Source organism: Pogoniulus pusillus, chromosome 20 (assembly GCF_015220805.1).
Source record: "Pogoniulus pusillus isolate bPogPus1 chromosome 20, bPogPus1.pri, whole genome shotgun sequence".
Classification (NCBI taxonomy): domain Eukaryota; kingdom Metazoa; phylum Chordata; class Aves; order Piciformes; family Lybiidae; genus Pogoniulus; species Pogoniulus pusillus.
The window spans coordinates 22,142,863-22,167,795 of NC_087283.1; the positions used below are offsets into that span (position 1 = coordinate 22,142,863).

At 57.4% G+C, this 24,933-nt stretch overlaps 1 protein-coding gene across 7 annotated transcripts in view; it reads right to left on the bottom strand.

Annotated features, from left to right (window-relative positions):
* The window catches only part of CNOT1 (CCR4-NOT transcription complex subunit 1), a 111,701-nt gene that overhangs the window by 39,492 nt on the left and 47,276 nt on the right, over positions 1-24,933 (bottom strand). For 2 of the 7 annotated variants that reach the window (XM_064160597.1, XM_064160596.1), the window contains exons 17-25: positions 23,627-23,777; positions 22,552-22,753; positions 19,897-20,040; positions 17,986-18,110; positions 14,367-14,653; positions 10,538-10,616; positions 8,368-8,598; positions 5,422-5,562; positions 3,110-3,289 (exon numbers count right to left, since the gene is read on the bottom strand). In XM_064160597.1, coding sequence (XP_064016667.1) covers positions 3,110-3,289; positions 5,422-5,562; positions 8,368-8,598; positions 10,538-10,616; positions 14,367-14,653; positions 17,986-18,110; positions 19,897-20,040; positions 22,552-22,753; positions 23,627-23,777 — 1,540 coding nt within the window. Of the gene's footprint in view, positions 1-3,109; positions 3,290-5,421; positions 5,563-8,367; positions 8,599-10,537; positions 10,617-14,366; positions 14,654-17,985; positions 18,111-19,896; positions 20,044-22,551; positions 22,754-23,626; positions 23,778-24,933 lie in introns of all 7 variants that reach the window. The other 5 variants (XM_064160599.1, XM_064160598.1, XM_064160595.1 and 2 more) reach the window with 3 other exon arrangements.

Sequence of the window (24,933 nt, forward strand, 5' to 3'; positions counted from 1 at the left end):
ACCTAGCACCCAGCCCTGCCCAACCACACCATGGCACTCAGTGCCAACCTAGCACCCAGCCCTGCCCAAACAACCACACCATGGCACTCAGTGCCAGCCTAGCACACAGCCCTGCCCAAACAACCACACCATGGCACTCAGTGCCCAGACAGCCTTGCCTCCAACCCCTCCAGCCACGGCCACTCCACCACCTCCCTGGGCAGCCCATGCCAGTGCCAATCACTCTCTCTGCCAGCAGCTTCCTCCTCACAGCCAGCCCACACCTGCCCTGCCACAGCTTCAGCCTGGGGCCCCTTCTGCTGCTGCTGCCTGCCTGGCACCAGAGCCCAACCCCACCTGGCTACAGCCTCCCTGCAGGCAGCTGCAGGCAGCAATCAGCTCTGCCCTCAGCCTCCTCTGCTGCAGCCTGCACCCCCCCAGCTCCCTCAGCCTCTCCTCACAGGGCTGTGCTCCAGGCCCCTCCCCAGCCTTGCTGCCCTTCTCTCAGCACCTTCCAGCACCTCAGCAGCTCTCTGCAATTCAGGAGCCCACAGCTGCACACAGCACTCCAGGGCTGGCCTGAGCAGGGCTGGGCACAGGGGCACAAGAACCTCCCTTCTCCTGCTGCCCACACTGCTCCTCAGCCAGCCCAGGATGCCACTGGCTCTGCTGCCCACCTGGGCACACTGCTGCCTCCTCTGCAGCTGCTCTCTCACAGCACCCCCAGGGCCCTCTCTGCCTGCCTGCTCTCAGTGCCATGGTGCAGTGTTCAAGCAAGCATTCTGCTGTTAGTTGTGTTCCTCAGGGTCAGAGGGCAGCAGCTGCACGGAGGCAGAGCTCAGGCATGCTCTGACAGAGGAGGTTCTGTTGCACCACAGCGTAACCTGCGGCGGTCAGCAGCCTCCACCAGCAGGTTTAAAAGCAGTGCTTGTGTGACAGCCTTGGGGCATCTGCTGCTTCCTCCTCCCCTCCAGGCCACTGGGCTTGTCACACCCCCACTCCTGACACAGCTTCACAGCTGGCACTGGCTTGGAAGGGACCCCGCAAGGGTATCTTGTGCAACCCCCTGCAGGCAGCAGGGACAGCTCCAGCCAGAGCAGGCTGCACAGGGACACAGCCAGGCTGAGCCTGGATGTCTCCAGGGACAGAGCCTCAAGCACCTCCCTGGGCAGCCTGTGCCAGGCTCTTCCCACCCTCCCTGGGCACAACTCCCTCCTGATGCCCAACCTAACTCTGCCCTGCTCCACTTCCAAACCATTGCCCTCAGCCTGTCCCCACAGCCCCTTCTGAACCCTCCCCAGCCTGCCTGTAGCTCCTGAAATGCAGCTCTGAGCTCTCCCTGGAGCCTTCTCCAGGCTGCATGGCCCCAGATGTCCCCTAACTGAGGTTCTCCATCCCTCTGATCATCTTTGTGGCCTCCTCTGGACCCTCTCCATCAGGTTCATGTCCTTCTTGTGCTGGGGGCCCCAGAGCTGGACACAGCACTGCAGGTGAGGCCTCAGCACAGCAGACCAGGGGGCAGAATCCTCTCTCTCCACCTGCTGATCTTTCCCTTTTCATCTTTGACCGAAACAGAAGAGTGATTTTCTGATCTTTATCCTTTCCTTGCACAAAAGAACTAAACCCCAAACAGCTTTGCCCTAGGTGATGATTTGCAAGCCTCAAACAAACCTACAGCCAACTTGGATGAACTAATTGCCTCTTATCAAGTAAGATTTAAATCTTTGTTCCACTCCTGACTGAGGCCCCATCCCTGGGGACACTCCAGGTCAGACTCCACATGGACCTGGGCAGCCTGCTCTAGTTGGAGGTGTCCCTGCTGGCCTGCAGGATGAGTGGACAAGATCACAGAATGGTCTGGGTTGGAAAGGACCTCCAGAGGTCATCAGTCCAGTCCACCTGCAGGCAGCAGGGACCATCCTCCACTAGAGCAGGTTGCTCAGAGACTTGTTGAGCTTGACTTTAAATATCTCCAGGGATGAGGACTCCATCACCTCCCTGGGCAACCTGCTGCAGTGTTCCAGCAGCCTCCTGGGGCAGAGCTTGTTCCTCACATCCAATCTGCATCTGCTCTGCTCTCATTTCATACCACTGCCCCTCCAAAGCTCATCCAGCCCAACTCTCTCTGCAGTCAGCAGGAGCAGCCCCAACTAGATGAGCTTTGAGGGTCACTTCCAACCCCAGTGCAATCTGTGAATCTCAGCACAGGCTCAGAGCATGCCAGGGGTTGGAAGGGACCCAAGGAGCTCATCCAGTCCAAACCTCCCCTGCCAGAGCAGGGCCACACAATCCAGCTCAGGGCACACAGGAACACATCCAGACAAGGCTGGAGAGGCTCCAGAGATGGAGACTCCACAGCCTCTCTGGGCAGCCTGTGCCAGGCTCTGGGACCCTTCCAGCCAAGAAGTTGCCCTTGTGCTGAGCTGAGCCTCCTGTGCTGCAGCTTCCATCCACTGCTGCTTGGCCTAGCCCAGGGAGCAGTGAGCAGAGCCTGTCCCCCCCTCCTGCCCCCAGCCCTCAGAGAGTTGCAGACATTGATCCAATCCCCTCTCAGCCTTCTCTTCTCCAGCCTAAGCAGCCCCAGGGCCCTCAGCCTCTCCTCCCCAGGCACTGCTCCAGGCCCCTCAGCATCCTCACAGCCTCCCCTGGACCCTCTCCAGCAGTTCCTGTCCCTCTGCACCTGGGGAGCCCCAAACTGAAGGCAGTGCTCAAGAGGAGCTCTCAGCAGGGCAGAGCAGAGGGGCAGAAGCTCCCTGGCTCTGCTGGGCACACTCTGCTGAGTGCCCCCCAGGCTCCCATTGGCCTCTTGGCCCCCAGGGCACATTGCTGTGCCAGGGATGCTCTGCCCCAGCACTCCCAGGGCCCTCTCCTTGGGGCTGCTCTCCAGCAGTCACCTCCCAGCCTCTGCTGCTGCAGTTTGCTCTTCCTCCCCAGGTGCAGGACTCTGCACTTGCCCTTGCTGAGCCTCCTCTGGCTCCTCTGTGCCCAGCAGTCAGGGACAAACTGCTGGGTCAGTAGCTAGGAAATGGATTTTTGGCATGAGCTTTGCTCTTTGAGGATCAGACCCAGGGTCAGCAGCTGAGAGGCTGAGGACATCTCCCTGCTGCACCTTCCAGCCTGTACCACTCACCTTGATATTTCTGTAGGTTTCATTCAGAACCATTTTGTTGAACTCAGGATTCTTCAGAGTGTCCAGGAAGTTGGAATACAAGCTGTGAAAGTTGGGCTCAATGCTGACTCTCTTCATCACAAGGTACTGGGATACCCAAGGCATGAACTCTTCTTTCACTGTCTCCTTCAGCTCTTCAACCTACCTCCATACCAGAGAGGGAAGAAGCACAAAGACAAAACCAAACACCACAGAAGATATGAGAAGATGATCACCAACTTCTGGGGTCAGCTGTGGCATGCTTAAGCCAATTACTTTTACCAGGGAAGATTATTTTGAGTCAATGGTGAGGGCTGGAAGGGACCTCAGGAGATAATCTGATCCAAACCCCTAGCTGAAGATGGTTTGCTGCAAAGATCTGCTTCAACTGAGCAGCAAGTTCGAGTTGTTTCCCTCTTCCCCTCTCAGATTTGAGCAGATCATTGCAAAAGTAACTCCTGTCAGCATCTTAGCTTAAATGCACCAGGCCAGGGGGCAGCAGCACTGCAGAGCTCTGCTAGTTCCAAAGAGATTCCCTGAATTTCAACCTGAAATCCTACCAGGAAAAAGATCTCCAGCCCTAAGTCCCTCTCTCCAGCCAAAGGACCTCCAGTAAATACTTAAAAGCCTCTTGTAATTCACCATGGCCTTCCAGTATCTGAAGGGAGCCTACAAAGAAGCTGGGGAGGGACTTTTGAGGCTGTGAGGGAGTGGCAGGAGCTGGGGGGATGGAGCAAAGCTGGAGGTGGGGAGAGTGAGGCTGGAGGAGAGGAGGAAGTTGCTGAGCAGGAGAGTGGGGAGAGGCTGGAATGGGTTGCCCAGGGAGGGGGTTGAGGCCCCATGGCTGGAGGTGTTTGAGGCCAGGCTGGCTGAGGCTGTGTGCAGCCTGCTCTAGGGTAGGGTGTCCCTGGGCATGGCAGGGGTTGGCATTGCCTGATCCTTCTAGTCACAGAATCATAGAATCAAACAGGTTGGAAGAGAGCTCCAAGCTCATCCAGTCCAACCTAGCACCCAGCCCTGCCCAAACAACCACACCATGGCACTCAGTGCCAACCTAGCACCCAGCCCTGCCCAACCAACCACACCATGGCACTCAGTGCCAACCTAGCACCCAGCCCTGCCCAAACAACCACACCATGGCACTCAGTGCCAACCTAGCACCCAGCCCTGCCCAACCAACCACACCATGGCACTCAGTGCCAACCTGGCACCCAGCCCTGCCCAACCATACACACCATGGCACTCAGTGCCTCATCCAGCCTTGGCTCCAGCCCCTCCAGCCACAGCCACTCCACCACCTCCCTGGGCAGCCTATGCCAATGCCAATCACTCTCTCTGCCAGCAGCTTCCTCCTCACAGCCAGCCCACACCCGCCCTGACACAGCTTCAGCCTGGGGCCCCTTCTGCTGCTGCTGCCTGCCTGGCACCAGAGCCCAACCCCACCTGGCTACAGCCTCCCTGCAGGCAGCTGCAGGCAGCAATCAGCTCTGCCCTGAGCCTCCTCTGCTGCAGGCTGCACCCCCCCAGCTCCCTCAGCCTCTCCTCACAGGGCTGTGCTCCAGGCCCCTCCCCAGCCTTGCTGCCCTTCTCTCAGCACCTTCCAGCACCTCAGCAGCTCTCTGCAGTTCAGGAGCCCACAGCTGCACACAGCACTCCAGGGCTGGCCTGAGCAGGGCTGGGCACAGGGGCACAAGAACCTCCCTTCTCCTGCTGCCCACACTGCTCCTCAGCCAGCCCAGGCTGCCACTGGCTCTGCTGCCCACCTGGGCACACTGCTGCCTCCTCTGCAGCTGCTCTCTCACAGCACCCCCAGGGCCCTCTCTGCCTGCCTGCTCTCAGCCACTCTGGCCCCAGCCTGCACTGCTGCTTGGTCCCTTCCAACGCTGACTATCAGCAGGAAGGAGCTCTGAGAGTCCCTCTCTATAATGACCACAGGAACCTTCTCTTCCAGTGTAAGTACTTTTGCAAGTTAGAACCATAGAATCAGCCAGGGTTGGAAGGGATCACAAGGATCACCCAGTTCCAGCCCCACTGCCATGGGCAGGGACACCCTACCCTAGATCAGGGTTATTTCTATGCCTGGTTACTCCCCTGTATGTTTCCATGACCAGCAGAAGAACTCATTATTGTTAAACTCAGTGGGGGAAGAGAGTTCTGAATATCAAAGTTAATACCCAATATTCATCTGGGGAAAATATCATCTCAATAATGATCCTTCCCCTACACTCTCCCCTCCCCCACCTCAGAATGGGTTTCCAAGAAGAGATTCACTATGGAGCCATTTCCACACTTGCCTTCTGTGTCATATTGGACTGAGAGAGATTATTGAAGATGAAAGCAATCTTCTCTTGGACGTTCTCTGGAGGTTCCACAATCCTCTCAGTCTGATCTGTTGCTACCAGCAGCGTATCAATGTTGGTGGTGTTGATGGAAGGCTGCAGGGAGAGCAACGAGTTAGAAACAGGCAATACCTAAAGGTGACAGCAGAAGAGACTTTGGCTGTGTCCTGCCAAGTGAAAAGGAACTGACCCCTGGCAGGCCACATCCACTGCCTCATTTTCACTTTCAGCAGCACTAAATAGAGCCAAGTGAGGGTTTTTGGGCTCTACAACCATCACCATCAGCTGGACCAAAAGTGAGATCCCTCTAGAAGAGTTGGCAGTGGCACCCATCAGGCTCACTTACACTGGAGAGAAATCAGTGCACAGCACAGCCCCAGGCTGAGAGCAACCCAGGGCTGGGGTGGGAAGGAGGAATGCCAGAAGCTTCTTCCTGACAACAGCCAAATCCAAGTTGTGTGCCCATGGCCCTTCAGCTGCAGGGCTGAGCCCAAGGCAATGCCACTTCAAGGCAACACTGCCCACAGCCCTACAGCTGCAGGGCTGAGCCCAAGGGCAATGCCACTTTAAGGCAACACTGTGCCCATGGCCCTTCAGCTGCAGGGCTGAGCCCAAGGGCAATGCCACTTTAAGGCAACACTGTGCCCATGGCCCTACAGCTGCAGGGTTGCACCCAAGGCAATGCCACTTTAAGGCAACACTGTGCCCCCATGGCCCTACAGCTGCAGAGCTGAGCCCAAGGTCAATGCCACTTTAAGGCAACACTGTGCCCATGGCCCTTCAGCTGCAGGGCTGAGCCCAAGGTAATGCCACTTTAAGGCAACACTGTGCCTACAGCTGCAGGGCTGAACCCAAGGGCAATGTCACTTTAAGGCAACACTGTGCCTACAGCTGCAGGGCTGAGCCCAAGGCAATGCCACTTTAAGGCAACACTGTGCCCACGGCCCTACAGCTGCAGGGTTGCACCCAAGGGCAATGCCACTTTAAGGCAACACTGTGCCCACGGCCCTACAGCTGCAGGGTTGCACCCAAGGGCAATGCCACTTTAAGGCAACACTGTGCCCATGGCCCTACAGCTGCAGGGCTGAACCCAAGGGCAATGCCACTTTAAGGCAACACTGTGCCCATGGCCCTTCAGCTGCAGGGCTGAGCCCAAGGGCAATGCCACTTTAAGGCAACACTGTGCCCCCATGGCCCTACAGCTGCAGAGCTGAGCCCAAGGGCAATGCCACTTTAAGGCAACACTGTGCCCACTGCCCTATAGCTGCTGCCCACACTGGCCTTCATGGTCACAAAGGCACACTGCTGTGCCATGGAGAACTTGTTGGCCACCAGCACTCCCTGGTCCTCAACAGTCTGCACACTGGTTTGGACATTTGTTGAAGGGCACAGAGGGAAACTGGTCCAGGGCAGTCTAAACCTGATCTCAAGCTCAGCCACCACTGGCACTGCCCATCACTGTGTCTTCCTAGACCATAACCTAAGGCTTAGCTGAGCTTAGGTCTCTTCTCCACAGGGCTGCTCTTCAGCAGATCACCTCCTAACCTATACTGAAGTGATGGTTGAGAAATTGCCTTGATAATTAAAGCCCCAAGCAACACATTTCTACTTCACAGCACAGCAGTTCTGTAGTCTGATGACCAAAAATGCCTCCTGTACAAAATCCTGCCCACTTGACAAGGTTATGTGCCTCAGACAGAAAGCATGGACCAGCTTGAACACCTCCAGTGCAGAAATGGAACTGGATTTTGTCTCCAGATACTCCACACAGCTCAGCACCTTCACTCCTCTGCGTGTCCAGTGAAGGCACCAGAGAAAAACTTCCTTGCTGCAAGAGTGGTCAGGGATTGGAACAAGCTGCCCCTGGAGGTGGTGGAGTCCCCATGCCTGGAGCTGTTCAAGAAATTGCTCTACCAACTCCCACCTGGCTCCAGCCTCCCTCACAGCCCTTTTGGGGAAGAAATTCTCTTTGTGTTCAAGCTAAACCTGCCCTGCTACAACTTGATGCCACTTCCTCTTGGCCTCTCACTTGTTACTAAAAAGAAGAGACCAAGCCCCACCTGGGCCCAGACTCCTTTCAGAGGCTTGTACTGAGCCACAAGGTCTCACTTCAGCCTCATTGTTTCCACACTCAACAGCCCCAGGACCCTCAGCTGCTCCTCACAAGCCTTGTGCTCGACCCCTCACCAGCTGCACTGCACTTCTCTCCACATGCTCCAGCCCCTCCATGTCCTTCTTGCACAGAAGGGCACAACGCTGACCCCAGCACTCAAGCTGTGGCCTCACCAGTGCCCAGCACAGCACAACAACTCCTGCCCTGCTCCTGCTGCCCACACCACTGCCCATCAAGGCCAGGAGAGCAGATCTGCTCCACTGCAGCCCTTCAGCATCTTCAGCTCTCAACAGCTGCCTGCAGATACTGAAGGAAATTGCTCTACCACAAGCTAGGCTGCAAAACTGCTTCAAGAAAACCTCCTTCCAGCCAGCAGACACCAAAGCCCTACCATGGGCAGCTCTCCAAGCTTCCCTTTTCTGCCTTCCCTTCTAAGCAACAGCCTTGACATGAAGCTCTCCTGGGACTGCTTCAAAACTAGGGACAGGACAGCTCAGCTTTGCTGCCTTCCAGAATTTACTGCCACACATCTGTGTCAGAGTCCATCTGAAGTACTTCAGCCATAACTGCTCTGCTAGAGACTAACCAAAGCACTTCTCCAAGCTCAGAAGGCAGAGCTCAGGACACCTTTCAATATGTAGATCTTGTAGCCAGTTTTAGGTACTGGACAATGACATTCAAGTGAGGAAGCCTGGATGCAGCCTGCTTTAGGCTATAGTTTAGTGGTCAGGGCAGCTGGGGTGGACTCAACCTTCCTCCCCAAGCTGAATGCCTCCATGGGTGCTTACCGGCACATCCTTCTTGAAGCTGACTCCAGTTGGCCTGGTGATGGTAATGGTTTTTGCCACAGTGGTGGTGGTTGAGGTGGTTACTATAGTGCTGACTTGGCCAGCAAGAGGAGCTTTTGCTGGAACTTGGGCCTGGGCCTGAGCCTGGGCAAGTGCAATGCTTCCCGGGGTGGTGATGGATCCCTGCATCTTCACAGGAGGATCTCTGGATTGCTGTCCGTATTCTATGTACTGAAACAAGGGGGAAAGGAGCTGAGCTTTAGCTTAAGCAGCACACAAGTTTGCCACTGATGCTTAAAACACACTGCCAGCACGAAAGGAATCTGCAAGGTACAGCTGAACAGCCTCACAACAGGCAGCACATTACTGACTGTCACACTGGAAAAGAGCCTCAAGCTCTAACTCTGGCCTCAGCAGCTTGCCAAGGGACTCAGATTGCACTCCCACCCCTGCAGGCCTGGGACAGTAGAATGAAAGAGGGAAAAGAATGTAAGATAAAGGTCAGAGTAGCAAGAAGGCACCAAGCAGGTAAAGAATTCCCTCCCAGAGATTCCACAGAGACAGGCAGGCCTAAAGTTCACAGTAAGCAAACACATTTCTGGGTCCATCTCAGCTTCTGCATCCTCTTAAGTAGCTTCCCAGCAGAAAGCAACTTTCCTCCCCACTGGAACACAGCAGACCCCAGAGTGTCACTGAAGGGATACAATCTGAGGTCTCAGTAAAACACACTGCTGCTGGACTTGGCATCCTCATGGTACAGCTGAATGCTTCTCCTGCCTTGGATGCTGCCTTCAAGCTCTGCCACGGGCATCTTTCTTTACTAACCGTTCCAAGGAAAGCACCCTTAAGGCACACATCACATGGGCGACACAGCTCCCAGCCCCTGCCCCGCACCCGGGGCTGCTGCCAGCCCTGCCCCGCACCCGGGGCTGCTCCCCGGCCCTGCCCCGCACCCGGGGCTGCTCCCCGGCCCCTGCCCCGCACCCGGGGCTGCTCCCCGGCCCCTGCCCCGCACCCGGGGCTGCTGCCCGGCCCCTGCCCCGCACCCGGGGCTGCTCCCGGCCCCTGCCCCGCACCCGGGGCTGCTCCCGGCCCCTGCCCCGCACCCGGGGCTGCTCCCAGGCCCTGCCCCGCACCCGGGGCTGCTCCCAGGCCCTGCCCCGCACCCGGGGCTGCTCCCGGCCCCTGCCCCGCACCCGGGGCTGCTCCCGGCCCCTGCCCCGCACCCGGGGCAGCTCCCCGGCCCCGCCCCGCACCCGGGGCTGCTCCCCGGCCCCGCCCCGCACCCGGGGCTGCTCCCGGCCCCTGCCCCGCACCCGGGGCTGCTCCCCGGCCCTGCCCCGCACCCGGGGCTGCTGCCAGCCCCTGCCCCGCACCCGGGGCTGCTCCCAGCCCCTGCCCCGCACCCGGGGCTGCTCCCAGCCCCTGCCCCGCACCCGGGGCTGCTCCCAGCCCCTGCCCCGCACCCGGGGCTGCTGCCAGCCCCTGCCCCGCACCCGGGGCTGCTCCCAGCCCCTGCCCCGCACCCGGGGCTGCTCCCAGCCCCTGCCCCGCACCCAGGGCTGCTCCCAGGCCCTGCTACTCCCAGTCCCTGCCCCGCACCCGGGGCTGCTGCCAGCCCCTGCCCCGCACCCAGGGCTGCTCCCAGCCCCTGCCCCGCACCCGGGGCAGCTCCCCGGCCCTGCCCCGCACCCAGGGCTGCTGCCCGCCCCTGCCCCGCACCCAGGGCTGCTGCCAGCCCCTGCCCCGCACCCAGGGCTGCTGCCACTACTCTGCCAACACCTTCAGGAATGAAGTTTTTCTCACTTCTACCTGGATTCCTTTCCCAGCTCTGAGCATGAAACCTGGCTCAGTGCCTCCTATTTCAAGAGGAAGGCTACACATCCCTAAGGGCATGGAATATGAACACACTGAAGGCTTTTCCGGCTTTCTGGTCCAGCACAGGCTGTGCTGGTTGGTCACGGAGCTCATTTCAACCTGAGCAACCCAAAGGGATGGGTGGAAGAGGGGAGCAGACAACCACCACCACCTGTTGATCCCATTCCACAGGCAAGCCTCGGGGAACAGGCACAGTGCCTGACTCGGGGGCTGCACACAGCAATCTGCAGCCCACTTTTCCCCGAGGCAAAGAGCAATGCGGTGACCTGAGAAGTGACTTGAAGACACTCACCTCCTGTAAGTGATGTGGGAACTGGATAAAGTGACTAATGGAGGCCAAGTGCTGACAATACTGGGGATAGTCCTTCAGTCTGCCAGATAAAACACAGAGTTAGTCACAAACAGGAGCCCACATCAAGGCCAAAATAGAAACACCAACACTGCTGCGGCATTCCAACACTATCACACACTCACTCCTGGGCTGCTCGCAGCAGCTGCGCTCCAAACAAAGCATCTTCCACAAAGGACTTGTTGTGAAACCTCTAACAGCCCAACACAAAGTCTATTCACAGCAGCTCCTCTTATCTGGGCTCACAAAGCTTCTGGCTGAGCAGACAACTGCACTGAGCCTCAGCAGCTGCAGTGAGCTTGCTGCTTGTAACCACAAAACCACTGCCCCCAACAGCTGCGACAGAAGCTTCACCCACGCACACCTCCTCTTGTAATTCTACTTATGAATGCTACACCCTGCTGCTACTCAGTGAGTAACATCCTTGGGGCCTGCCTGAAATGGTGCTCTAAAGGGGAGCAAGATGGGGGCTAAGTCTTAGATGTGTCAGCATTCAGTGCAAGGTGCTGCAGCTAGGGTGAGGCAATGCCAAGCACCAATGCAGGCTGGGCAGTGCCAGGCTGCAGAGCAGCCCTGAGCAGAGGCACTTGAGGGTGCTGGTGGAGGAGAAGCTCAGCAGGAGCCAGCAGTGTGCACTTGCAGCCCAGAGAGCCAAGCAGAGCCTGGGCTGCAGCAGCAGCAGTGTGGGCAGCAGGGCCAGGGAGGGGATTCTGCCCCTCTGCTCTGCTCTGCTGAGAGCCCACCTGGAGTCCTGCATCCAGTGCTGGAGCCCCTGGCACAAGAGGGCTGTGGAGATGCTGCAGAGTGTCCAGAGCAGGGCCAGGAGGATGCTGAGAGGCTGCAGCAGCTCTGCTGTGAGCACAGCCTGAAAGAGTTGGGGCTGTGCAGGCTGCAGCAGAGGAGGCTCCCAGGGCACCTTCTGGTGGCCTTGCAGCATCTGCAGGGGGCTCCAAAAAAGCTGGGGAGGGACTTTGGAGGCTGTGAGGGAGTGGCAGGAGTGGGGGGGCTGGAGCAAAGCTGGAGGTGGGGAGAGTGAGGCTGGAGGGGAGGAGGAAGTTGCTGAGCAGGAGAGTGGTGAGAGGCTGGAATGGGTTGCCCAGGGAGGGGGTTGAGGCCCCATGGCTGGAGGTGTTTGAGGCCAGGCTGGCTGAGGCTGTGTGCAGCCTGCTCTAGGGTAGGGTGTCCCTGGGCATGGCAGGGGTTGGCACTGCCTGCTCCTTGTGCTCCCTTCCAACCCTGCCTGATTCCTCTTCAGCTAACTCCACAATCCAACATCCAATCCTTTTGTTAGATGAAACAGTGTAGGGCAGATGGACTAGAAAAGGGAAATAAGGACAGAGGACAACCTGCCCCTTATTTTTGACTTCCTACTTCAAGCACAAACACTTCCACTCATTAAAGAACTCCAGGAAGCTCTCTGCAAACTTTAGTTCAATGTCACACAGACTGGCAGAGTTGGGGCTGTGCAGCCTGCAGAGGAGAAGGCTCCAGTGAGACCTTAGAGCTGCAGTTCAGTACCTGCAGGGGAGCTGCAGGCAGGCTGGGGAGGGACTGCTCAGAAGGGGCTGTGGGCACAGGCTGAGGGAAATGGTTTGGAGCTGGAGCAGGCAGAGTTAGGTTGGGCATCAAGAGGGAGTTGTGCAGAGTGAAGGTGAGGAGAGACTGGCACAGGCTGCCCAGGGAGGTGCTTGAGGCCACATCCCTGGAGACATTCAAGACCAGCCTGGCTGTGTCCCTGGGCAGCCTGCTCTGCCTATAGGTGTCCCTGCTTGCCTGGAAGGGCGAGTTTAAGACGGTCTATAGCAATAGGCCAAGGGGGAACAGTTTGAAGGTGAGAGAGAGCAGGTTTGGACTGGATCATAGGAAGAGGTTCTTCAGTACAGGGTGGTGAGACTCCAGAACAGGTTGTCCATATAGACACCAGATGCCCCCTCCCTGGAGATGTTCAAGGCCAGGCTGGACGAGGATTGAGACATCCCTGCCCATGGCAGAGGGGCCAGAGCAGATCATAGAATCAACTGGGATGGAAGAGATCTCCAGGCTCAACCAGCCCAACCTAGCACCCAGCCCTGCCCAAACAACCACACCACGGCACTCAGTGCCAACCTAGCACCCAGCCCTGCCCAAACAACCACACCATGGCACTCAGTGCCAACCTAGCACCCAGCCCTGCCCAACCAACCACACCACGGCACTCAGTGCCAACCTAGCACCCAGCCCTGCCCAACCAGAGCATGGCACTCAGTGCCAACCTAGCACCCAGCCCTGCCCAACCAACCACACCATGGCACTCAGTGCCAACCTAGCACCCAGCCCTAGACAACCAGACCACGGCACTCAGTGCCAACCTAGCACCCAGCCCTGCCCAACCAACCACACCATGGCACTCAGTGCCAACCTAGCACCCAGCCCTAGACAACCAGACCACGGCACTCAGTGCCAACCTAGCACCCAGCCCTGCCCAAACAACCACACCATGGCACTCAGTGCCCAGCCAGCCTTGCCTCCAACCCCTCCAGCCACGGCCACTCCACCACCTCCCTGGGCAGCCCATGCCAGTGCCAATCACTCTCTCTGCCAGCAGCTTCCTCCTCACAGCCAGCCCACACCTGCCCTGACACAGCTTCAGCCTGGGGCCCCTTCTGCTGCTGCTGCCTGCCTGGCACCAGAGCCCAACCCCACCTGGCTACAGCCTCGCTGCAGGCAGCTGCAGGCAGCAATCAGCTCTGCCCTGAGCCTCCTCTGCTGCAGCCTGCACCCCCCCAGCTCCCTCAGCCTCTCCTCACAGGGCTGTGCTCCAGGCCCCTCCCCAGCCTTGCTGCCCTTCTCTCAGCACCTTCCAGCACCTCAGCAGCTCTCTGCAATTCAGGAGCCCACAGCTGGACACAGCACTCCAGGGCTGGCCTGAGCAGGGCTGGGCACAGGGGCACAAGAACCTCCCTTCTCCTGCTGCCCACACTGCTCCTCAGCCAGCCCAGGATGCCACTGGCTCTGCTGCCCACCTGGGCACACTGCTGCCTCCTCTGCAGCTGCTCTCTCACAGCACCCCCAGGGCCCTCTCTGCCTGTCTGCTCTCAGCCCCTCTGGCCCCAGCCTGCACTGCTGCTTGGGGCTGCTGTGGCCAAAGGGCACAACCTGCCCTTGGCCTTCCTCACTCTCATCCCCTTGCCCTCTGCCCACCCATGCAGCCTGCCCAGGTCCCTCTGCAGGGCTCTGCTGCCCTCCAACAGCTCCACAGCTGCTCCTGGCTTGCTGCCACCTGCAGCCTCACTGCTGCTGGACTCAGTGCCCTGCTCCAGAGCATCACTGAAGAGACTGCACAGGACTGTGCCCAGCACTGCTCCCTGGGGCACAGCTTTGGTGCCAGCTGCCAGCTGGATGTGGCACCATTCACCACCACTGCCTGTGGCCAGCCCTCCAGCCAGTTCCTGACTCCATACCATGATCTCTAAGGTCCTTTCCATGGAATCAGTCAGGGTTGGAAGGGACCACAAGGATCAGCCAGTTCCAACCCCCCTGCCATGGGCAGGGACACCCTACCTTAGATCAGGCTGGCCAGAGCCTCATCCAGCCTGGCCTTAGACGTCTCCAGGGACAGGGCCCAAACGCCTCCCTGGGCAACCCATTCCAGGCTCTCAGCACTCTCCTAACTCCGAAATGCCCCCAAAGCTGAGCTGTGCCAAGCTCTACCTCCTGCTGCACAGCCGGAGAGCAGGGCTGGCAGGTGCCCAGGGCTGCTGGCACCAGCACTGCCACCCCAGCAGGCACTCACCTATTTTTAAACCTATCTAGTGCAGCGATGCCAAAGTAGTACATTTTGGAGGCAAAAGGCTTGCGTAAGGCTTCGAGGACATAGCGCAGGGCCAGGCCCAGGGCCATGTAGGTCACCAGTCCTTTCTCTATGATGCCCCCAAAGAGGCAGGCTGTGATGTGCAGCTCCTTGTCAGGGTACTGGGGGAAGAAGCGGTACTCCTCGAACAGGTTCCTCAGCATGCAGTTGAAGACTTCTCGCTCCCGTTTGATGTTGGAGTCTTTGAACCTCTGCAGCATTTCCAACACCTGAGAGAGACAGGGGGGAAAATTGGGATCAAAGTGGATTCCATGCAGACAAGAGAATTGCTTGGGTTGGAAGAGACCCTGCAGATCAGACAGATTGAGCCTTAATCGAGCAGCGCCAAGGCCAGCACTAAACCCTGGGCCTTGGCAGCACTTCTCCAGCACTCTGAATCTCCTCCAGGGATTGAGGCTCCACCACTGCCCTGAGCAGCCTGGGCCAGGCCTGCACAACCCTTTTGGGGAAGAAGTTCTCTTTGTGTTCAGCCTACTGTGCCCAGCTGTGGGCTCCTGAATTGCAGAGAGCTGCTGAGGTGCTGGAAGGTGCTGAGAGAAGGGCAGCAAGGCTGGGGAGGGGCCTGGAGCACAGCCCTGTGAGGAGAGGCTGAGGGAGCTGGGGGGGTGCAGGCTGCAGCAGAGGAGGCTCAGGGCAGAGCTCATTGCTGCCTGCAGCTGCCTGCAGGGAGGCTGTAGCCAGGTGGGGTTGGGCTCTGGTGCCAGGCAGGCAGCAGCAGCAGAAGGGGCCCCAGGCTGAAGCTGTGGCAGGGCAGGTGTGGGCTGGCTGTGAGGAGGAAGCTGCTGGCAGAGAGAGTGATTGGCACTGGCATGGGCTGCCCAGGGAGGTGGTGGAGTGGCCGTGGCTGGAGGGGTTGGAGCCAAGGCTGGCTGGGCACTGAGTGCCATGGTGTGGTTGCTTGGCTAGGGCTGGGTGCTAGGTTGGACTGGCTGAGCTTGGAGCTCTCTTCCAACCTGCTTGATTCTATGATTCTAAACCTGCCCTGCTACAACTTGATGCCACTTCCTCTTGGCCTCTCACTTGTTACTAGGAAGAAGAGACCAAGCCCCACCTGGGCCCAGACTCCTTTCAGGGACTTGTACTGAGCCACAAGGTCTCCCTTCAGCCTCATTGTTTCCACACTCAACAGCCCCAGGACCCTCAGCTGCTCCTCACAAGCCTTGTGCTCGACCCCTCACCAGCTGCACTGCACTTCTCTCTACATGCTCCAGCCCCTCCACGTCCTTCTTGCACAGAAGGGCACAACACTGACCCCAGCACTCAAGCTGTGGCCTCACCAGTGCCCAGCACAGCACAACAACCCCTGCCCTGCTCCTGCTGCCCACAACACTGCCCATCAGGGCCAGGAGAGCAGATCTGCTCCACTGCAGCCCTTCAGCATCTTCAGCTCTCAACAGCTGCCTGCAGATACTGAAGGAAATTGCTCTACCACAAGCTAGGCTGCAAAACTGCTTCAAGAAAACCTCCTTCCAGCCAGCAGACACCAAAGCCCTACCATGGGCAGCTCTCCAAGCTTCACTTTTCTGCCTTCCCTTCCAAGCAACAGCCTTGACATGAAGCTCTCCTGGGACTGCTTCAAAACTAGGGACAGGACAGCTCAGCTTTGCTGCCTTCCAGAATTTACTGCCACACAACTGTGTCAGAGTCCATCTGAAGTACTTCAGCCATAACTGCTCTGCTAGAGACTAACCAAAGCAATTCTCCAAGCTCAGAAGGTAGAGCTCAGGACACCTTTCAATATGTAGATCCTGTAGCCAGGTTTAGGTACTGGACAATGACATTCAAGTGAGGAAGCCTGGATGCAGCCTGCTTCAAGGCAGGCCTCAGCACTTCTACTCCACACTGAGTTCTTCCCACTTAGCATCAGTTTAAGAGTGTTAATTAGGCATCTAACATCTGCAAGGCCACACAAGTCAAAGCTGAATGTGATGAAGAGCTGCAAGTTTAGTCTAAAAGTGTCATGGCTTCGAAAAGCAGCATTCAAAGCAAGGCACAGAACAGCTCTTTACAGCTTTATGTTGGAAGAGACCTTTCAAGCTCATCCAATTGGACCCCTGCACTCAGCAGGAGCATCCCCAAGCAGAGCAGGTTGCTCACAGCTCCACACAATATCACCTGCAAAGGTGCCAGCCATCGGGCAGCTTCCACCTCTCTGGGCAACCTGGGCCAGGCTCTCCCTGCCCTCAGTGCCAAACATTTCTCCCTTCTCTCCAATCTCAAGCTCCCTCTTTCAGTTCAAAGTGAGGGGAATCAACCAAGGAGAGGGCAGGGAGTGTGCTGGCAGCACTTAGTGCCAGCTCATCTCCAGCTCTGCACTCATCAGCATCCCCAAGTCCTTCTCCTCAGTGCTGCTTTCCACCCTGCAACCCCCGCCAGGAGCCGCCTCAACCCAGGTGCAAGACCTCATACTTGGCTTTGCTGAACTTCATGAGGTCAAGCATCACCACTCCTCTATCTTGTCCAGGTCCCATCTCTCAGGTGCATCAGCTGCAGAGCTCAGCTTGGTGTGCAATCATCTCCCTCTCATTTTTCACCAGAACCAAAGAATTAACCACGTTGGAAACGACCTTTGAGATCATCAAGTCCAGCCTATCACTCACAGGCTCACAGGGTATTAGGGGTTGGAAGGGACCCAAGGAGATCATCGAGTCCAATCCCTCTGCCAGAGCAGGACAATCCTAACACAGAGCACACAGGAGCACATCCAGACAGGCCTGGAAAGGCTCCAGGGAAGCAGACTCCACAACCTCTCTGGGCAGCCTAACTCAACTCCTAACTAACTAAACCAACTCAACTCCTAATTAACTAAACCAACTCAACTCCTAATTAACTAAACCAGGGCACCATGTACCTCATCCAGCCTCTTCTTAAACACCTCCAGGGATGCTGACTCCACCACCTCCCTGGGCAGCCCATGCCAGTGCCAATCACTCTCTCTGCCAGCAGCTTCCTCCTCACAGCCAGCCCACACCTGCCCTGCCACAGCTTCAGCCTGGGGCCCCTTCTGCTGCTGCTGCCTGCCTGGCACCAGAGCCCAACCCCACCTGGCTACAGCCTCCCTGCAGGCAGCAATCAGCTCTGCCCTGAGCCTCCTCTGCTGCAGCCTGCACCCCCCCAGCTCCCTCAGCCTCTCCTCACAGGGCTCTGCTCCAGGCCCCTCCCCAGCCTTGCTGCCCTTCTCTCAGCACCTTCCAGCACCTCAGCAGCTCTCTGCAATTCAGGAGCCCACAACTGGGCACAGCACTCAAGCTGTGGCCTGAGCAGTGCCAGTACAGGGGCAGAAAGACTTCCCTTGTCCTGCTGGCTACATTATTCCTGATACAGACCAGGATGCCATTGGCCTTCTCAGCCAGCTGGGCACACTGCTGGCTCATACTGAGCTGTCAACCAGTACCCACTCCCAACCCCGGGTCCCTCTCTGCCTGCCTGCTCTCAGCCACTCTGTCCCCAGCCTGTAGACCTAACACCTGAAGCAGGAACTGCTCTCAGCTCTGCAGCAAGTCCTTGTGCAGGTGCTGCAGCAGCTGCAGGAGGCACTCACCTCGTCGACAGACATGGTGGGGTGGGGCGGGTGGTTGTAGATCCGCTGGAAGTAGCTGTTGGCCTCGTCGTCAATTTCTTTGCTAAAGTGCTGGTTAGCCTCTGGCCACACCTGAGATAAGTCAGCTGGGGAGAGAGGGAACAAGCACAGTGCTCAGAACCTACTGCAGGCAGGCAGGACATCAGCCAGTCCTTCAACCTGTACTGAGCCTGCAAGCTCTTCTGCCAAGCAGGGTACCGAGGCTCCAGCAGAGAGCTTTTCAGCCTGAGTGCTGAATCCTCAGGTGGAATTCACCTCAGTGTGGTATTCCCAGCACCCCCAGTTAACCTCCACTGCCACCTGAGCTCCATGACCACAAACCAGACCAGATGAAGACATGCTCCACAACACTAACATGCAGACAAACTCTCACACAAGCTTTCAGGCCAGCAGACAGCTTCCAGCGAGCTTCCTCCGTGGCTTTGAGCTCAAAACATCTAACCCGAGGGTCACTCCAGCCACTGCATGTCACAGAATGGTTTGGGTTGGAAGAGACCTTTTAAAGACCATCTAGTTCCAACCCCCATGACATGGTGGCCTTCCATGAGCAGGGCCACCAAGATCTGTAGAGATCTGTCACTCTCTGAAGGAGCTACTGAAGGAGATTCATAGCAACAGCAGTGTGGAAGGGTCAGCTCATGGCTGCAACTCCTGCAGGCAGCCTTTGGCTGCTACAGCAGACTGATGGAATGGGTTGGAAGGGACCTCAAAGATCATCCAATTCCAACCCCCTGCCACAACACCTTCCATTGGCCCAGGCTGCTCAAAGCCTCATCCAGCCTGGCCTTGAACACTTCCAAGGAGGAGGGACCCACAACCTCCCCAGGCAATCTATGCCAGCGTCTCCCCCTCCTCCTTGCCAAGATTTTCCTCCTGACAGCCATTTCCTTGTGAGCAGGCTCTAGAGGGCATGAGCAAGGGCTAGCAGCTGTGGCAGGAACCACAGCAGCCCTTCTGAAAACCACTCTCTTAGCCTCATTTGCACCCTAGTACAGTTGGATCAGCTCCTTGCAGCCTAACTCACTGCTTCACCTGGCTGCTCTCTGCAGCAACAGGACCTTACCCAGGTAGCATCACAGGATGGTAGGGGCTGGAAGGGACCTCTGGAGAGCATCCAGTCCAACTCCTCTGCTAAAGCAGGGCACCCAGAGAAGCTTGCCCAGCATCACAATGGCCAGGGGGGACAAAGACAGCAGGCACTGCTGGGGACAAAGGGTGGCAGTACCACACAGTCTAGAATGGTGTGGGTTGGCAGTGACCTCTGGAGATGAAGTCCAACCTCTTTGAACCAGACCCTGCTTTCATCCAGCCCTTTCTGACTCCAACCCCAAACCCCTAAACTCATAAAAGGGTAGGGGTTAGAAGTGACCTCTGGAGACTGAGTCCAACCTCAGCCAGGGCAGCTCACAAAGGAACACATCCAGATGGGTTTTCAAAGTCCCCAGAGCAGGAGACTCCACAACCTCTCTGGGCAGCCTGCTCCAGGCCTCCAGCACCCTTACACCAAACAAGTTGCTCCTTAAGTGCAATCAGCCAGGTTCATTTAACCTCCTCACAAAGAGAACACAAAACATCTCTTCCCAGATGCACACACAGAGCAGGGCACCACTTTTGCTCCTGACACAGCACGACAAAGAAAGGCACAAAGACACTGTCCATGCAAATCCTGAAGATGCTCTCATTTGCTGTTAGCAGCTTTTGATCCTCCCCAGGCCTCATGGTAAGCTTCTGGCAGCAAAGTTTAGAAGCACTTTTGGCAGCCTAAAAGCCACATTTTGTCCCAGCTACAGGTGCAAACCTCCCCTGAAAGCAAAGCAGATGTGCTGCAGCCCACAGTCACACTTCACAGCCACAGACAACACTACCACTTACAAGGTTTCATCTTACTCTGCTGGAATGTAGGCTGGTTCAGTCCAGATGTGCTCAGCTTCCTTTGCACGAAGGGGTCGTTGTTCACGGCAGGAAGGCCCAGGGCTCCAGTTCCTATGCCAGTCAGGCTGCCCGTAGTGAGACCACCTACTGGAAAGCAAACAGCTGCTCACCTCTGCTGCACCCTGCACTGGGCACCTCCAGCAGCTCAGGGCCACAGAGCACCAGGGAATCGTAGCACTCTTTAGGTTGGAAGAGACCTTGAAGGTCATTGAATCCAACCCCTAGCCCAGCACTGCCAATTCACCCCTTAAGCACCCTCGGCACTGCCACGTCCACCTCTAAAGCACCCTCAGCACTGCCACATCCACCCCTAAAGCACCCTCAGCACTGCCAAGTCCACCCCTAAAGCACCCTCAGCACCACAGCACTGCCAAGTCCACCCCTGAAGCACCCTCAGCACCACACCACTGCCAAGTCCACCCCTGAAGCACCCTCAGAACCACAGCACTGCCACGTCCACCCCTGAAGCACCCTCAGCACCACAGCACTGCCAAGTCCACCCCTGAAGCACCCTCAGCACCACAGCACTGCCAAGTCCACCCCTGAAGCACCCTCAGCACCACAGCACTGCCACGTCCACCCCTGAAGCACCCTCAGCACCACAGCACTGCCAAGTCCTGCCCTGAAGCACCCTCAGAACCACAGCACTGCCAAGTCCACCCCTGAAGCACCCTCAGAACCACAGCACTGCCAAGTCCACCCCTGAAGCACCCTCAGAACCACAGCACTGCCAAGTCCACCCCTGAAGCACCCTCAGAACCACAGCACTGCCACGTCCACCCCTGAAGCACCCTCAGCACCACAGCACTGCCAAGTCCTGCCCTGAAGCACCCTCAGAACCACAGCACTGCCAAGTCCTGCCCTGAAGCACCCTCAGCACCACAGCACTGCCAAGTCCATCCCTGAAGCACCCTCAGCACCACAGCACTGCCAAGTCCACCCCTGAAGCACCCTCAGCACTGCCACATCCACCCCTGAAGCACCCTCAGCACCACCAGCACTGCCACATCCACCCCTGAAGCACCCTCAGAACCACAGCACTGCCACGTCCACCCCTGAAGCACCCTCAGCACCACAGCACTGCCAAGTCCACCCCTGAAGCACCCTCAGCACCACCAGCACTGCCAAGTCCACCCCTGAAGCACCCTCAGAACCACAGCACTGCCACGTCCACCCCTGAAGCACCCTCAGCACCACAGCACTGCCAAGTCCACCCCTGAAGCACCCTCAGCACCACAGCACTGCCACGTCCACCCCTGAAGCACCCTCAGAACCACAGCACTGCCACGTCCACCCCTGAAGCACCCTCAGCACCACAGCACTGCCAAGTCCACCCCTGAAGCACCCTCAGAACCACAGCACTGCCACGTCCACCCCTGAAGCACCCTCAGCACCACAGCACTGCCACGTCCACCCCCGAAGCACCCTCAGCACCACAGCACTGCCACGTCCACCCCCGAAGCACCCTCAGCACTGCCACATCCACCCCTGAAGCACCCTCAGAACCACAGCACTGCCAAGTCCACCCCTGAAGCACCCTCAGAACCACAGCACTGCCAAGTCCACCCCTGAAGCACCCTCAGAACCACACCACTGCCAAGTCCACCCCTTAAGCACCCTCAGCACCACAGCACTGCCAAGTCCACCCCTGGAGCACCCTCAGCACACCACAGCTCCACAGCTTTTAAATCCCTCCAGGCCTGTTGACTCCACCACTTCCCTGCACAGCCTGTTCCAGTGCTCCACAACCATCGTGGTGAAGAAGTTTTGTCCTCAGGTCCAACTCAAACTTCCCCTGGCAGCCCCTGAGGCTGGGCCTCCCTGTCCTCTCATGACAACTGGCTGCTATCAGCTGGCTTTTAGCTGAAGCAATTAATTGAGTGACAGAATTCTTTGGGTTGGAAGAGAGCTTTAAGACCACCAAGTCCAACCATGAAGTCAGTACTGCCAGGTCACCACAAAACCACAGAATCATAGAGTGGTTTGCATTGGAAGAGACCTTAAAGACCACCTAGTTCCAACCCTCCCAGCTTGCTCAAGGTCCCATCCAACCTGGCTTTGAACACCTCTGGGCTTGGAGCCTCCAAAACAGCTCTGGGCAACCTGTGCCAGGGGAAGAATTTCCTCCTAATGTCTCATCTAAACTCAGCTTCTTCCATTTGCAGCCCTTACCTCTTGCCCTATCCCTACATGCTTTTGTCTAAAGGTCCTCTGCAGCTCTCCTAGAGGCCCTCTCAAACATGGCAAAGCTGCTAAGTCTTCTCTCTAGGCTGAGCCTCAGCTCTCCCAGCCTGTCCCCAGTGTAGAGCTGCTCCAGCTCTCTCAGCAGCTTTGTGGCCTCCTCTAGGCTCACTCCAACAGGTCCACATCCTTGTGTTGGACACTCCAGAGGTGTGCCCAGTGAGGTCTCATGAGAGCAGAGAGGCAGAACCCCCTCCTTGCTGCCCACACTGCTGGGGATCAGCCCAGGACACAGCTCTCTTTTGGGCTCCAAGTGCACACTGCACCCCCAAGTGCTTCTCCTCAGGGCTGCTCTCTATCCAGTTGCCCAACCACACCCCCAGAGCAGAAGCCACTCCCCCGAGGCAGCAGTACCTGGGAGCTGTGAAGAGAGTCCTCCAATGCCGCTGAAACCCGTTGTCTGGTTTTGGGTGGAAAGAGGGGGGAAGGCTTTTGCTGGTGACTGAGGAGTACTGAAGGCAGAGCCCAAGTTTGGGGGGAAGCCCTGCATGCTCTGGGTGTGAGGAGCAGCTGAGCCACCTAAGCTAAGAGATGCCATTCCTGCGAGGGAGTCGATCTGGATGAAGAAAGGAAGAGGAGACAAACATCCATGAAGCACAACCCAGCTACTAACACCTGGAAAGACACAGCCACAATAGTCCAGGCTGGAAGGAACCTCCAAAGGTCATCCAGTCCAACCCCTTGGGGCAGCCTAAACTAGAGCAGGCCCAGAGCCCTGTCCAGCTTCACTCTGAGTATCTCCAGGGATGAGACACTAACCACCTCCCAGGGCAACCTCTTGCAGTGTTCCAGCAGCCTCCTGGTGCAGATCTTGTTCCTCACATCTGCTCTGCTCTACTTTGAAGCCATTGCCCCTGGTTCTGTCCCTGCAAGCCTTTGGGCCTCTTTGCAGCTTCCTTGTGGACCACTTTGGGTACTGGAAGGCAGCTCTGAGGCCTCCCTGAAGTCTTCTCTTTTCCAGGCTGACCACCCCCGGCTTCCTCAGCCTGTCCTTGGAGCAGAGCTGCTCTAACCCCCTAAGCATTTTCATGGCCCTGAGAAGAGCTTCTCTGCATGGTTACTTTGGAGTCACCAAGATCACTCCGACAAGATTCATCTCCAGAATGGGACTTACTCTTTTGCCCCACCATAAAATCCTCTTCAAAAGCAGTGCTTAGCTCCTCAAGCTCAGTCCATTTTGGCACTTTCTGCTAAAGCCTCAGTTATAAACCCCCTGCAACACCCCTGTCCTGCTGGACTTCACTCCTCACAGACACTGTCAAGTGGAGAAGCTCTCAACTCCATCCCTCAGATGGCATTCTGCAGCCAGCAGCTCTTGAGGCATGCAGGCACAGACCTAAGGGCATTGGATGATGTTGCAAAGAGCTCCAGCAGCACTCAGGCAACATCAGCACCACCCCCTGAATACCACAGGACCTTCTATACCCACCTGCACAGGGGAGATGGCATCCAAGCTGCTGGCGCTGGGCGGGCGTCCTTTGGGCATGACTCCGGGCGGAGGCTGCCTGGCCTTGTTCATCACATTGCTGCAGTTAGCCACCATGGTGAGGATGGTCTCTGACAGCTCCTGAGAAACACTCCTGCAACAGGCAAGCACAGTGAGAGGTGTGGCATGACAGGGCCAGAGAAGGGCAAAAGAGGTGAGGAAGGGTCTGGGGAGCTGGGGGTGCGCAGTGTGGAGAGAAGGAGGCTGAGGGAGACCTCACTGCTCTCTGCAGCTCCCCGAGAGGAGGCAGCAGCCAGCTGGGGTTGGGCTCTGCTCCCCTGTCTCAGGTGTCAGGAGAGGAAATGGCCTGAAATTGTGCCAGGGGAGGCTTAGGTTGAAGAGAAGGAAAACATTCTTTGCTGCATGAGTGGTCAGGGCTTGGCAGAGGCTGCCCAGGGAGGTGGTGGAGTGCCCATGCCTGGAGGTGCCATGGCACTTGGGGACAGAGTTGAGTGGCCATGGTGGAGTCAAGTGGCTGGCTGGACTTGATGATCTCAGAGGGCTCTGACAACCAAACCAATTCTGTGGCCCTAGGACTCACAAAACCAAGGCCCTTCACTTGTTTTGGTTTCCTACAGAAGTTTAGGGCACTGTTCAGAAGGAGAAGCTGCAGAACAAGCCCAGCAGCAGCTCTGCTTTATGATCAATCCAACACTTAGCTTCAGAGCACATCCCAAGAGAAGCTGTGTTGAAAGAGAGAGGCTTGAAGTGTAGATCCCAACAAATCACCTCCCAGAGAACATTCCTTCGTTTTCAATCATTCCAACACTGCTTTACAGTCACAACAGAATCAAGGAATGGGTTGGGTTGGAAGGGACTTCAGAGATCTTTTACTCCACCTCCCTGCCACAGGCAGGGACACCTCCCACCAGCACAGGTTGCTCAAGGCCTTATCCAGCCTGGCCTTGAACACTTCCAGGGAGGAGGCAGCCACAATCTCCCTGGGCAGCCTGTTCCAGTCTCTCACAATCCTCCTACTGAAGAACTTCCTAAGCTCCAGTCTAGCTCTGCTCTCTCCTTGGCCTGGCTCCAGACACCCTCAGCAAAAGTCTCTCTGCAGCCCTCCTGCAGGATCCCTTCAGCTCTTGGAAGGCAGCTCTGAGGTCCCCCTGGAGTCTTCTCTTCTCCAGGCTGAACAACCCCAGCTCCCTCAGCCTGTGCTCACAGCAGCTCCAACAGTCCAAGGCAGCCTGCCCTCACCTTCCTCTCCAGCAACACACCTAGGGGTGCTTCACAGCATCACAACAAAC